Genomic DNA, 14795 nt, shown 5'->3' with positions numbered 1-14795 from the left:
TGCGTATTGGCTGTTAAAGGGCTCACAGCTGCCCCCTCTAAACACCTGTGAACTACCCTCAGCCTCAAGTACAGTCCCCACCAGCAGCAGCCCACAGCCCAAACAGACCGCGCTCACAAGGATGATCAGCTCTTGGTGCTACTGAGACTGACTACTCCCGGTTCCCCAAAGGGTCTGGCCGAGGCTGGACTCCAGCCGAGACCATCTTCTTGCTAACTCCTTTTTTTTTTTTTAGATTTTATTTATTCATTATAGAGAGGGGAGAGAGAGAGAGATAGAGAGAGAGAGAAGGGGGGAGGAGCAGGAAGCATCAACTCCCATATGTGCCTTGACCAGGCAAGCCCAGGGTTTTGAACCGGCGACCTCAGCGTTTCCAGGTTGACGCTTTATCCACTGCGCCACTATGGGTCAGGCTTGCTAACTCCTTTTCCTGCCGGGTCCTGGCTTCCTCACTCCTCCTCTCCCCAGAGCTCTCCTCCCACACCTCCCTTTCACGAGAGCCCCCACCTCCAGCCCTGCTTCTAGGAAAGCCGTCCTCAGAAACCAGGTCGCAGAGCTTTTTACCAGCTTTCGTCCGCCCGGCATCCCTGGGAGATACATGGAGCTGAAATGATGCTCCCGCTTCCAAAGAGAGAGCTGTCGGTAGCTGAGCCCAAGGGTGCTGGCAATGATAGGACCCTGTCAGAAGCAAGGAAATGCATGTCTAGATGACAAGTGCCACCCAGTGGGACCTCTCCCAAAATGATACCCACTAGCCACATGTGGCTGTTGAGCACTTGAAGTGTGTGGCTAGTGGGGCTGAGAAACTAACGTTTCAGTTTTATTTCACTTTAATTTAGATTCACACAGTCCCATGTGGGTCGCAGCTGCCAGATCAGACGGCAGATCTAGAAAGAGGAAGTGCTGAGAGTGGGCACCTGGCTTGGGGCAGGGTGTCCCCAACAAGTGTCCTGAGAAGGCCTTGGGAAAGAACGCAGGTTGGGAGCAAAGCGTAGAATAAAAGTAGACATTTATTTCCAAGAAGGAAGACGGCACTGGGGGGGAGGGGGAGAAGCCGGGTGGGGGACGGGAGCAGGGGGAGGGCACCCTCCACTCATATTCACCCCAAAGCATTTACCTTTGACGCGGTGGATAAAGCGTCAACCTGGAAGGCTGAGGTCGCCGGTTCGAAACCCTGGGCTTGCCTGGTCCAGGCCCATACGGGAAGCCACCACTATGAGTTGATGTTTCCCACTCCCCCTCCTTCTCTCTCTCAAATCAATAAATAAAATATTTTTAAAAAGGGGGGGGTGAGGATTGGCTTTGAGCTCATGAGCCTGAGGAGAAACAGAACCCCTTCTGGGGCAGGGTCTGTGCTTGTCACTGTTTTTCCTGTCTGCTGCCCCCTGCCCCCAGTGCAAGGACACACCGGATACAGGTGGTGGGACCACGCATTCCCTCCTCCATTCAATGCACCCATGGAAGAAGCTGTATTAAACACCCTCTACGCTTAACGGGTCAGGCAGTGGAACCTGGAGGCGAACAAGACCTTAAGGAAACGATAAGCCCACAGGAAAGGAACTTAAAGTACAGCGAGTAAGGCCCTGGCCAGTTGGCTCAGCGGTAGAGCATCGGCCTGGCGTGCAGGAGTCCCAGGTTCGATTCCCGGCCAGGGCACACAGGAGGAGCGCCCATCTGCTTCTCCACCCCTCCCCCTCTCCTTCCTCTCTGTCTCTCTCTTCCCCTCCTGCAGCCAAGGCTCCATTGGAGCAAAGATGGCCCGGGCGCTGGGGATGGCTCTGTGGCCTCTGCCTCAGGCACTAGAATGGCTCTGGATGCAACAGAGCAACGCCCCAGATGGGCAGAGCATCGCCCCCTGGTGGGCGTGCCGGGTGGATCCCGGTTGGGCGCATGCGGGAATCTGTCTGACTGCCTCCCCGTTTCCAGCTTCGGAAAAATGAAAAAAAAAAAAAAAAGTACAGCAAGTAAGACAGAGCGGTGGGCACGGCAGGACAGCGGCCCAGGGTACCCAGTAGGAGCCACTCTGCCCAGAGAAGTGGAAGGGGTCCTCGAGGTCACGTGTAATCTTGGGCATCTGGGGTCTCGGAGGACCAGAGATGTTTGCGCTGGGAAGAGAAGTCCAGAGCAGGAAGGGGCCCCGCATGCAACGGGAACAGGAGCCCCGCCCGGGCCCCGGTGGGGTTCCCCACACGCTGTCCCCGCGGTGCCTGGCCAGGCTGAGGAGGGCAGCTGTGGACCAGGGCCTGGCAGGGGGACGGGGGTGGGGAGATGGGCACCAATCCATGCGGGACTTGGACTCTGTGGGCGACAGGCCAGCCGGGGTGTCTTACTGTCTGCGTCCTTTGGAAGAGTCACTCTGCACCCGGGGAGAAGCAGACGCCAAGGGGCCCAGGCTGGAGAAAGGGTGGTGACTGAGGGGGGCAGTGCCCCGGGCAGTGGGGGCCCAGGTGGGCGTGGCCCACGCTACTTCCTGGACTTCGCCCGGGGCAGCAACTGAGGCCCAGTGTCCCCAGGGCCACAGCCACCTGCCAGGCTGGGACCTGGCCTCCCCGCCACGCTCCTCACTGGGGCAGAGGTGGCTGCAGTGCAGATGGGCTGGGGGGCTATAAATAGCCAGGGTGCATACATTAGCATGCCAATGCCTCCGAACCCCGTCCTCTATGCTAATGGCCCACCATGCGCCTGAACACCTTCTGTTCCCCTGCATGCATTTGCATGCACAATTAGCATAATCTTGTATAATTAATGAACAGCGTCAATTTTAGCTCCTAAGTAATTTGATTAACATGTTGATAGGGCACTTACTAGGCTCTCCAAACCTCAGGGCTGGGCATGGGGCCTGAGGAGAGGGGGAGAGGGAGGTGGAGAGACTGCCAAGCGGGCCCCAGCTGCCCACGAAGGGAGGGTGGTGGGTGGTGGCGACTCCACTTTCCTTCCATGGGGCCGGAGGGAAGAGGCGGAGAAGCTGCTAATGGGAGGCCTCTGGACACCCCATGTGGAGTGGCAGGGACAGGCTGGAGCATGGTGACAGGGGGTCACCTGGGCATGAAGCACTTCGAGTCCGTGTGGGCACGAATACACCTGTCTCCTGCATGTACACCCCGCCCAGGGAGTCTTCTGTGAATGCAGGAATGGGAAGAACAGAAGGGGAAGAGGGACAGAGAAAAGTGGATGAAGAAGTGGAGGTGGGGATGGCCCGAGGGAAGCCACAGAGGAGGAAAGTGTGCTTTGGGGTAATTTGGGGACCTCAGGGGAAGAGGGGAAGACTTCTTCCCTTCCTGAGACTGAAGGGAAGAAGAAGCGTGTCCCTTTGGCCCTGGGAAGGTGAGCCAGGATCCAAAGCCAGGGATCTTGGCACCTGTTATGTCTGAATCATGACGGAGCCAGAGGCGGGGGGATGGCAAGGCCTGGCACCTTCTCTAACGCACCCAGCGACTCGGGGCGGAGAGAACACACAGAAGGCTGAGTGCTGCCCCTTCCTGTCCAGAGACAGACCCATTCCCAGCCCGGACACCCCAGGGCTCCTGGCCAAGGCTCAATTCCTCTCCTGCTCATCTCTGACCATGGTCCGACTCAGGAAGTCCCTCCCCGCCTCTAACTGAATTTCTTGCTGCTGCCTAGGCTCAGTTGTACTTACCTTCTAAGATGATCAATCGAGGTGAGGGCAGGGTGGAGTAAGAAGTGACGCTGTGGCAGGCACCGCGCTGGCACCGTGTAAATATAAATACTTCTTACTTAACCTCACAACACTCCTCACTGACCAGCGGGGGTGAACAGTCAGCTCCGTTTTACAAATGAGGAAACCAAAGCTGAGAAAGGTGAGACCTTGCCCGGGGCCATCTGGCCAGACATTCCAGGTTGGCTTGAGCCCCTCAACCCTGAACGGCCCTCAGCTTTATGGTGAGAGTTTCTCATTCAAATTGCAGACAGTTCATTCTCTAGTTGCCGTCCCCCACTCCGCCGGGGTTTGGTCCTCCAGCCTCGCTGTGCCTAGCCTTGCATTCTGCATCACTATCCTCTGGGGGGCACTGTCCACTGCACCACTCCGGCCTCCCCGTGGGGGTCACTCCGTCTCAAGCTTTGCTTCAGCTGCCCGCCATGTCTCAAGTCCCCGGATTAGGGATGGCTTGGAGACCACCTGACTTTGTGATTGGCATCCCAGCCCACATGAACCCCAGGGCACACGGAGGGATCTCTCATGAACCCACTCTACTTCTCCCTCCCTCAAATGCAACAGGGAATGTTCCACTGGCTACTGGATTAGGGAGGGGGGGGGGTGTATTCTCCCATCACTTCCTACAGCCTCTTCTCATCCAAGTGCCTTTGTCAGCTTGTACTCCATCTGGGGATCGGGGTCTGAGTTTGCCACCAACAAGGTGGATGGCAGCAGGCCTCAGCCAGGTGGCTCACACATGACCCGTTTCAACGGTGTTATTGAAGAACACCCACGGTGCATCAGACCATGTCCAGAGCCCACAGCTGCTGCCCACTCCCAGGAGTCAGAGGAGGAGAGCTGTGGGCCGCTCGTGGGAGGAAATCTTCCCCACCAGCTTCTGCATCAGGGTCCTCCCGGCCAATCAAGCAACAGTTTAATCTAAGAGCTGTGATGTCTAGTAGGACAGTCACTTTGATGTGATTATTTAAACTTTTAATTAGTCAAAACTGAGTAAAATGAAACACTCAGTTCCTCAGTCACAGACAGCAGTTACATTTCCAGTGCCTAATAATAAGTACACGGGGCTATCGGCTCCCATCATGGTCAGTGTAGACTAGGATTTCCATCATCACAGAAAGTTCGATTGGGTCATGTGGTCTTAAAGCTTTACGTTGTTTTCTATTTCCTCTTCCCATTATGTAAAGGCTTACCTAATTATGTTTTATCTCCAAAGTTCTATAATCTTAGTAAGAACAGATAGCTGTACAGCGTTTCAACGTGTCTTATATCCCATACCCCTCTCCCCCATGCTGCAGCAGACTTGAAAACCAGCAGCCTTGAAACCAGGATCGCCGCGAAGCCCAACAGTTAAGTAGACACTGAAAAGGACAGAGTGTGTTTGGAACTTCTCAACCGTCCTTCTTTCCAGACGATTGTAACTATCTGATCTGCCCGACAGCTCCCGAACAGCCCCATGCTCGGTACTTGTTATCTGACCTGACTCAGAGCTTGTGCTTAGCGGGAAAAGTCCTATTCCTTGGGGTGTTGGTTGAAAACAACCGGTGGCAACTACTGTTCAACACTGTTGTTGCTTGAAGCAGTGGAAATCCTCTACACTGACCATGATGGGAGCCGGGGCAAATATGAGTCTGGAACAAGTGGGAATGAGATGTTCATAGGGGGTTCTGAAAAGCTCTCATATGTCCCTGGAGATTTAGAAGGCCATGTGTATATGCCAGGAAGAGCACGCGCCATGCCCCGGAAAGATCTCAGGAAGCTTCTTAGTCTCTCATCTCTGGCTGACCCTGAAGCCTCGCACAAGCAGGAAGTGAAGGTGAAGGCGGAGCTGTCCCAGTTTACACACAGAACCTTTTGGAAAAGGGTTGAAGACTTACTGGTCCCAGACAATTAAGGAAATGCCTGTCCATCATAAGGAGACCACTAATCAGAATGGACAGTAGAAACTTTAGTGGCCACACACGACGAGGGATACAGACTTGATAAAACTGGTCCAGGGAAGTCGCTACATGAAGAGCAACAATAACAAACATTGGAAGGGTGGATAAAGATTTCCAGAGTTACCATATTATATTTTTAAAATATTTGGCTTTCAACAAATAATTATGAAATATGCAATGTAACAAGAAACTGTGGCTCATATGTGAGAATTGAAGCAGTGAGTAGGAACTGTGCTTGAGGATGCTCAGATGTTAGACTGACTAAGCAAAGACTTCAAATCAGCTATAGTAAATATATTTAAAGAACTGAAGGGAACCATGTGTAAAGAATAAAAGAAAATATTAGAACAATATCTCTATTAGAAAATAGAGAACATCAATAAAAACCCTCCCCCACAAATTATAAAAAAAAGAACAAAATTTAAATTCTGAAGTTGAAAAAAGGACAACTGACACAAAACATTTCTAGAAGAGCTCAACAGCATATCTGAGTTGACAGAAGGGAAAAAAAAATCAGTGAACTTGAAGAGAAGTCAATGGAGATTATTCAGTTCTGGAGCAGAAAGAAAGAAGAATGACAAAAAATGAACAGAGCCTAAGATGTTGTGGGACCATTAAGCATACCACCATACACATCATGTGATTCCCAGCAGGAGAGAGAAAAGGAAAGACGCAGGAAGAAAGGTTAAGGAAATAACGGCCGAAAACTTCCCAGAGTTGATGGAAAATCATATTCTGCACATTCAAGAAGCCTAATGAATCCCAAATAGTATGAACTCAAAGAGATGCACACAGACAAAGACTCAAAAACTGTCAAAAGACAAAGACAAAGAAAGAATCTGGAAAGCAACAAGAACAGAAAAACAACTCATCATGGACAAGAGAGCCTCAATCAGATTAACAGCTGACTTTTCATTAAAAACCACAGAGGAGAAAAGACAGTGAAACAACCTATTCAACATGTTGAAAGAAAAAAAAATTGTCAACCAAAACTTCCAGCAAAACTATCCTTCCAACATGAAGTGTACATTAAAATTAAATAAATATGAAGGATGCTGTAAGACATTTACAGATAAACAAAAACTGAGAGAATTGACCACTCACAGATCTTTCCCACAAGACATACCGACAAGAATCCTTTCAATCTGAAAGGATACAAGACAATAATTTGAATTGACACGAAGAAATCATGAGTACTCGCAAAGTAACCACACAGGTAAAAATAAAAGATATTACATATATATTTTTGTTTGTAACTATTTTGTTTTTCTGTCTAAGTTGAAAGACAACTGCGTGTGTGGGGGGGCAGGGAGTACATGGCACTTCTTTGTCCTTTCTGCTCACTTTTGCTGTAAACCTAATACTACTCTAAAAAATAAAATATATCAAAGAAAACTGCATAAAGCGGTACTTATAATAAAACTGTGCTGATGAGCTTTGGATGTGTAAACAGACACATCTTTTTTTTATTAAAAAAAAAGAGAGGAGAGAGAATGGAGCTATACTGCAGCATTGTTTCTGCATACTGTTAAAATTAAGTTGATAATCTCAATCAGATTTTTAAAAAATATTTTATTGATTGATTTTTAGAGAGAGGTGAGAGAGAAAGAGAAAGAAAGGGGGGTAGAAGCAGGAAGCATCAACTCATAGTAGTTGCTTCTTGTATGTGCCTTGACCGGGCCATGTCTCATAACAGTTCAGTCCCAAAGTCTATTTTGTGTGATATCAATAAAACCTCTCCAGTTCTCTGTTGGGTGGAGTTTGCTTGATATATCTTTTCCATCCCTTTTATTTTCAGCATATTCCTGTCTTTTTTTTTAATTTTTAATTTTTATTTTTTACAGAGACAGAGTGAGTCAGAGAGAGGGATAGACAGGGACAGATAGACAGGAATGGAGAGAGATGAGAAGCATCAATCATTAGTTTTTCATTGCGCGTTGCAACACCTTAGTTGTTCATTGATTGCTTTCTCATATGTGCCTTGACCATGGGCCTTCAGCAGACCGAGTAACCCCTTGCTCAAGCCAGTGACCTTGGGTTCAAGCTGGTGAGCTTTTGCTAAAACCAGATGAGCCCGTGCTCAAGCTGGCGACCTCGGGGTCTCGAACCTGGGTCCTCTACATCCCAGTCCGACGCTCTATCCACTGCGCCACCACCTGGTCAGGCCTATCTTTGAATCTAAACTGTGCCTCACGCAGACGGCATATAGTCTTCATGCTATAACATGGATGAACCTTGATGAATTAAGCTAAATGAAATAAGCCAGTCACAGAAGGACAAATACTGTATGATTCCATTATTTTAAGTATTGTATTTAAAGTAGCAAAATTCACAGAAACAGAAAGTGGACTGGTGGGTCCAGAACCAGGGAGAGGGAAAAATGTGGAGCTGTAGTTTAATGGGTATAAAGTCTCAATTTTGCAAGGAGAAAAAGTTCTGCAGAGCTGTTGCACAACCATGGAAATATACTTTACACTACTGACCTATATATTTAAAAATGGTAAAGATGGTAAATATTTAATTACCTTTTTTTTAACCACAATTTTTTTTTGTATTTTTTTTTTCCTGAAGTTGGAAACGGGGAGGCAGTCAGACAGACTCCTGCATGCGCCCGATCGGGATCCACCCGGCATGCCCACCAGGGGGCGATGCTCTGCCCATCTGGGGCGTTGCTCTGTTGCAACCAGAGCCATTCTAGCGCCTGAGGCAGAGGCCATGGAGTCGTCCTCAGTGCCCAGGCCAACTTTGCTCCACTGGAGCCTTGGCTGCGGGAGGGGAAGAGAGAGACAGAGAGGAAGGAGAGGGGGAGGGGTGGAGAAGCAGATGGGCGCTTCTCCTGTGTGCCCTGGCCAGGAATCGAACTTGGGACTCCTGCACACCAGGCTGACGCTCTACCATTGAGCCAACTGGCCAGGGCCTAACCACAATCTTTTTTTTAAGATTTTATTTATTCATTATAGAGAGGGGGAGAGAGAGAGAGAGAGAGAGAGAGTGAAGGGGGGAGGAGCAGGAAGCATCAACTCCCATATGTGCCTTGACCAGGCAAACCCAGGGTTTTGAACCGGCAACCTCAGCGTTTCCAGGTTGACGCTTTATCCACTGCGCCACCACAGGTCAGGCTAACTAACCACAATTTAAAAAATGACAGCAGGATGTAATTTTGAGGTGACCTAGATAATATAACTGTAAAGTTAATATAAAAAAATAATCAAGAGCCTGACCAGGCGGTGGCACAGTGGAGAGAGTGTCAGACTGGGATGCGGAGGACCCAGGTTCGAGACCCTGAGGTCGCCAGCTTGAGCGCGGACTCATCTGGCTTGAGCAAAAAGGTCACCAGCTTGGACCCAAAGTCGCTGGCTCGAGCAAGGGGTTACTCGGTCTGCTGAAGGCCCATGGTCAAGGCACGTATGAGAAAGCAATCAATGAACAACTCAGGTGTTGCAACGAAAAACTGATGATTGATGCTTCTCATCTTTCTCCGTTCCTGTCTGTCTGTCCCTGTCTATCCCTCTTTCTGACTCTCTCTCTGTCCCTGTAAAAAAAAAAAAATCAAGAAGAGTTGAAAAAAATTTAAAATATAAGAATCACGGTGCCCGATCAGTGGAGGCACAGTGGACACTGAGGTCCCAGGTTCGAAATACAGAGGTCGCTAGCTTGAGCGCAGGCTCACCACCTTGAGTGCAGGGTTGCCTGCTGGCTTCAGCTTGGGATCATCGACATGACCCCAAGGTCACTGGTTTGAGCCCAAAGGTCACTGGCTTGAAGCCCAAGGTCGTTGGCTTGAGCCCAAGGTTGTTGGCAAGGGGTCACTGGCTCGGCTAGAGCCCCTGGATCAGGGCACATATAAGAAGCAATCAATGAACTAAAGTGACATAGCTATGAGTTGATGATGTTTCTCATCTTTCTCCCTTCCTGTCTCTCTCTCACTTAAGAAAAAATTTTTTAAAAAGTCAAGAGAAATCATTGCTGTCACCCTAACAACCACAACAGTCTGGATAAGCAACAAAATAATAGTTTAAAAATAAAACCACTAGAGAGCTGAATGAAGATGTAAAGAAAGCTAAAAGAATTCAGTTCTGGGAAACGGAGGGCCCTTCCTGGGAGGCTGTTGTAACTGCACCCGGGGAAGCCAGCTGGCTTCCCAACTCCCCTCCCTGCCCCACCCTTGCCCACGGCAGGTCATCTTCAACACGGGAGCTGGGGTGATCTTGCTGAGCTATACATCAGGTCATACCCCTTTTCTCAAAACCCCCCAGTGGCTTCCACGTCATTCAGAATAAAAGCCGAAGTCCTTCTGATGGCCCACAAACAAGCAAGGCCCACACACACAGCCTCCAAAGCCTTGTCTGATCCTACCTTCTCCCCGCCCCACTGTTAGATCTCTGACGTCACCTGCTCCAGTCACCTGGGCCGTCTTGCTGTTCCTCAAACACACCAGGTATACTCCTGCCAAGACTACCTTCCCCCCCGCCCCCCCCCCCCCCCAGGCATACATGGCTCACTCCCTTACTGCCTTCAGGTCTTGGCTCAAATGTCATCTTTACAATGAGGCTGTCCTTATGCATTCTACACTGGCTATGCCCTCTCCCTGGGCACTCTGTGACCTCTCCCAATGGCTTTCTGTCCCCCCTGATCTGTGATCGCCTTCTCACACGCTCAACGTTGCACGCGCTCAGTTCACGTCTATCTCCCCTACGAGACCGTAGGCCCAAGAACACACAACTTTCTGTGCATTTTGGTCACAGCATATGGAAGAGACCCTGGAACAGAGTTGACGTTAAAAAGTTATTTGAGGGAAGGCCCTGGCCGATTGGCTCAGTGGTAGAGCATCGGCCTGGCGTGCGGAAGTCCCGGGTTCGATTCCTGGCCAGGGCACACAGGAGAGGCGCCCATCTGCTTCTCCACCCCTCCCCCTCTCCTTCCTCTCTGTCTCTCTCTTCCCCTCCCACAGCCGAGGCTCCATTGGAGCAAAGATGGCCCGGGCGCTGGGGATGGCTCCTTGGCCTTTGCCTCAGGCGCTAGAGTCAGTCTGGTTGCGACAGAGCGACGCCCCAGATGGGCAGAGCATCGCCCCCTGGTGGGCATGCCGGGTGGATCCCGGTCGGGCGCATGCAGGAGTATGTCTGACTGCCTCCCCGTTTCCAGCTTCAGAAAAATACAAAAAAAAAAAATTATTTGAGTGAATTAAACAACATACATAATTGGCCAGAGCGTGGAGATCAGGCATTCTCAAAACTGTGGGTAGGAATGGCAACTGGTACCATCTCTACCGAGGAGAAATGGGCAGCAGCTATCAAAATTAGACTGACCCAGCAATTCTACTTCTGGTTACTCTTTTTGACAAAATTCATACGAGTGCAAAATGACACATCGACAGCCTGACCAGGCGGTGGCGCAGTGGATAGAGTGTCGGACTGGGATGCAGAGGACCCAGGTTTGAGACCCCGAGGTCGCCAGCTTGAACGCGGGCTCATCTGGTTTGAGCAAAAAGCTCACCAGCTTGGACCCAAGGTCGCTGGCTCGAGCAAGAGGTTACTCGGTCTGCTGAAGGCCCACGGTCAAGGCACGTATGAGAAAGCAATCAATGAACAACTAAGGTGTTGCAACGCGCAATGAAAAACTGATGATTGATGCTTCTCATCTCTCTCTGTTCCTGTCTGTCTGTCCCTGTCTATCCCTCTCTCTGACTCTCTCTGTCTCTGTAAAAAAAAAAAAAAAAAAAAAAAAAGACACATGGACTAATTCACTGCAGCGCGTTTCATCTCTGAAGATGAATGAAAACACCCCAAATGTCCGGCAATTGAGACCATTGAAAGAAATGGTAGCTTACTCATACAACGGAATAGGTAACAGTAGCAAAAAGGAGTAAGGAGACCCTCTCATGTCCTCATGACATGAGCTCTGAGATGTGTATACTATGTATACATGTGCCCGCTATTCAGAAAGGTGCTGGAAGTACACCGAAGATGTCACCTTTTCATAAAAATAAAGAAAAAGGTGAGAGATAATGTATCTCTGTATTATCTCGTCCGTGCACAGACTACTTCAGGAAGGACACACAAGACGCTGCTCAGAGGGACTGCCTGGCTGGGTCAGAGGCAGAGGCAAGAGACTTTTACACTCGAAATTTTGCACCATGTGAACGTCTTAGCTATTAAAGGAAGAACAAGGCAGGGTCTATGCTCCAACAGGGAATGACCTCTAAGATGCACAAGGTGTGGGGGGAAAGTAAGTTGACAGTTGTTTTTATGGAAAATGAGTAGAAGAATAAATACGATAAGAATAAACTGTGTTTAGCGCACTCACAACTGTAAACTTACTTTTATCCCACCCTGTATATATGCTACAATTTTCTTAAAAAATGGCCAAGCATGGCCCCGGTTGGTTGGCTCAGTGGTAGAGCACTGGCCCAGCGTGTGGAAGTCCCGGGTTCAATTTCTGGCACATAGGAGAAGTGCCCATTTGCTTCTCCACCCCCCCTCCTTCCTCTCTGTCTCTCTCTTCCCCTCCCGCAGCCAAGGCTCCAGTGGAGCAAAGTTGGCCCCAGGCACTGAGGATGGCTCCATGACCTCTGCCTCAGGCACTAGAATGGCTCTGGTTGCAACAGAGCAACGCCCCAGATGGGCAGAGCATCGCCCCCTGGTGGGCATGCCAGGTGGATCCCAGTCGGGTGCATGCGGGAGTCTATCTGACTGCCTCCCTGCTTCTCACTTCAGAAAAATACACACACACACACAATGGCCAAGCACAAAAGAGTGTGTGTAGTATGTTCTCCGTCGCAGTGGGGGCCAGACTTACTTTTCAATATTTATGCTTTTGTACCTTTTGAATTTTGTACCGTCTATTATACAGTATACGTATTTCCTATTTAAAAAAGTTAACTTTTGAAAGCAAACGTGGGAGAATGAATTTCACGTGCACCCCTTGACCATCCTGTGACTGAAACCTATCTCCAGTACCCAAACGAAGGGAATGGACATTCAGGGAGGTCAGGGCAGGCAGTATGGAGGTGAGACCCAGACGGCACCCAGCTCTCCCTGCCCCGCCCAGTCCGGCCCTTCCATTCTCCCAGTCTCTCTCTGAGCAAGCTCCCTCCTACTTACTCCCTTCCGTCCTGGCTCCAGCCCAGAGGAGGACACAACTCCCAAGCCCAGCATGAGACAGAACATTTGTCACCAGAGGCTTCAGGGGGCCATGGCTGGTGGCTCCCTGGGGCCGGACAGTTTTTCTCTGCCAAGGGCCACCAACGTTGGGGTGGAAGTGGGGAGACCGGCAGCTCTGTCCCTGCCTGGAGCCACTTACCAGGCTCTGTGACTAAGCCCAGCCCACCCAGGCCTCGCGGCTCCCCGGCCCCTCCCCCAGCCGGTACCTGTCAATAATGACGGGGTCTGAGGGCGTCTCATTCCGGTTGCCACAGCTCTTCCGGTCACAGCACCGGCTGATGGGAAGATGCAGAGGGAGTGAGGGAGAGGGAGATTACGGTGTGAGTGTGAGTGTGAGTGTGTGAGTGTGAGTGTGAGTGTGAGTGTGTGAGTGTGTCTGTGGCCTGAGGACGCTGGAGTCCAGTCTCTAGGTATGGAATCCTCGGGCCAGAGGGGCTCACTCCCAGGGGCCTAGGGGAGAAAGGCAGTGAGGGTTCTGTCACAGGGACAGGGAGAGCCCGGCCCTGGCCGTAAGGCTGGCAGGGAAGGCCTTGTCCTGGACCCAGGGCAGGGCGGGCGGCTGGCCACCCCCAGGGCCTCGCCCGCTCCCTGTGCGGACACTTTCTCCATTCACGTGGGGACCAGCTCAGACGTAAGCACGCGGCCCGTCAGTTATCACAGAGTGGGCCTGTTCAGGTAACCAACTCCCAGACAAGAAACGCCATGTCTGTGTCCAGGGCCCCCGATGCCCCCTTGGGTCCCCTCCTGGTCACTGCTCTCCCCACGGGATCCTCTTTCCCATCCTCTTTCTTGTGTGTAAGGAACCACCTCCCAGGGCACTGTCAGACCGGCATCTCCCGGGGAGACCTTGCTGCCCTGTGGTTGTGGGGAAGGGGAGCGTCCCTGCCCCTGCGTCCCCCCTACTTCTCCCTGCCCCCCCCCCCGGAAGGGCCGCAGGGTCAAAGAGGAGGCAGTGAAGTTTCCTCTCTCCCTCGCTCCTGCTCAGGGGACTGCTCCCCCCCCCCCCCCGAGTCCCCAGAGAGCCCTCCCCTGAGCTTTGTTAGTGAAGCTTCCCAGCAGTGGCAGGAGGCCTCTCTTACAAAAACACTCGGAGAAGCCACATAAACAGGCCAGGCTAATGGGGCCTCAAGGACCCTCTTCTCAGCCAGCGCTGTGCCCGTGCCTGGGGGGGAGGGAGGGGCTCCTCCCACTTCCCTGGTCGCCTCCCTCCACCGGGTTTCCCCAGGGAGGAGCAGAGAGGGCAGCGGTGGCAGCCGCAGGAGGCAGGGCCTGGCAGGGGTCCTTGGCAACATCTTAGCCCAGGGTCGAGGTGCCATGCCCCAGCCCTTCTCACCTGCACATGATCTCGTGGGTGAGCAGCACGCGGCACATTTCGGGGTTCTTGTCCTGTCCCTCGTAGATGATGGCCTGGGGGAGGCGGGAAGAACACAGGCCCATGTGGGAGCAGGTTCCTCTTATGTCCCAGAGTCGGGGGGGGGGGGGGAGACGGGCCCTGCCCCCTGGGAAGACCCTCTGAGTCCCTCTGGAGGGGGGTGTTATGAGTGCAAAGCTGGAGCTGGGGGCTTGGCCCCCCAAACCAGGATGACCGCCAGGATGGACGACAGTGGGCTCTGTTTGTCCAGAGGCAGCTCCTTCCAGGTCCAGCTCTGCGTGAGACCAGGGAGGTCCCCAAGCCAAGGGCCAACCAAGGCCAGGGGGGGATGGGGCGGAGGCTTCTATCCCCACTCTTCCCACGGCCCTAGTGGACCTCTGTTTCTGCTCACGTTGTCCCCTAGGCTGTCCCCAGCTGGTTGATCAGCCTCGTCACCCCCCCCACCCCCAACCCCATGGTTATCACCTCCCCAGCCCAGGCCAGGGTCTCCCCCTTGAACTATTGCATCAGCCTCACTGGCTCCTCCCACCCCGTTCCCCACCCCCAACTTCCACCCTCTGCCCTAAAGTAAGGAGGAAACTTCCTCAACTGCCAATCCCGCTCCCCATTTTATAACCCCTGAGCCTCCCAGCTGTGTCCCACTTGTG

At 51.8% G+C, this 14795-nt stretch overlaps 1 protein-coding gene across 4 annotated transcripts in view; it reads right to left on the bottom strand.

The window, feature by feature from the left end:
* EBF4 (EBF family member 4) overlaps positions 1-14795 on the bottom strand; it is a 43995-nt gene that overhangs the window by 14505 nt on the left and 14695 nt on the right. For all 4 annotated transcript variants that reach the window (XR_010726176.1, XM_066236510.1, XM_066236512.1 and 1 more), the window contains 2 exons: positions 14110-14183; positions 12983-13051 (listed from right to left, as the gene is read on the bottom strand). Coding sequence is in view for 3 of the 4 variants with exons in the window: in XM_066236510.1 (XP_066092607.1) it covers positions 12983-13051; positions 14110-14183 (143 nt within the window). In the remaining variant the exon portion in view is untranslated. The remainder of the gene's footprint in view (positions 1-12982; positions 13052-14109; positions 14184-14795) is intronic.

This window comes from Saccopteryx bilineata, chromosome 6 (assembly GCF_036850765.1).
Source record: "Saccopteryx bilineata isolate mSacBil1 chromosome 6, mSacBil1_pri_phased_curated, whole genome shotgun sequence".
Lineage (NCBI taxonomy): Eukaryota > Metazoa > Chordata > Mammalia > Chiroptera > Emballonuridae > Saccopteryx > Saccopteryx bilineata.
This window is presented reverse-complemented; position numbering and strand designations above follow the sequence as displayed.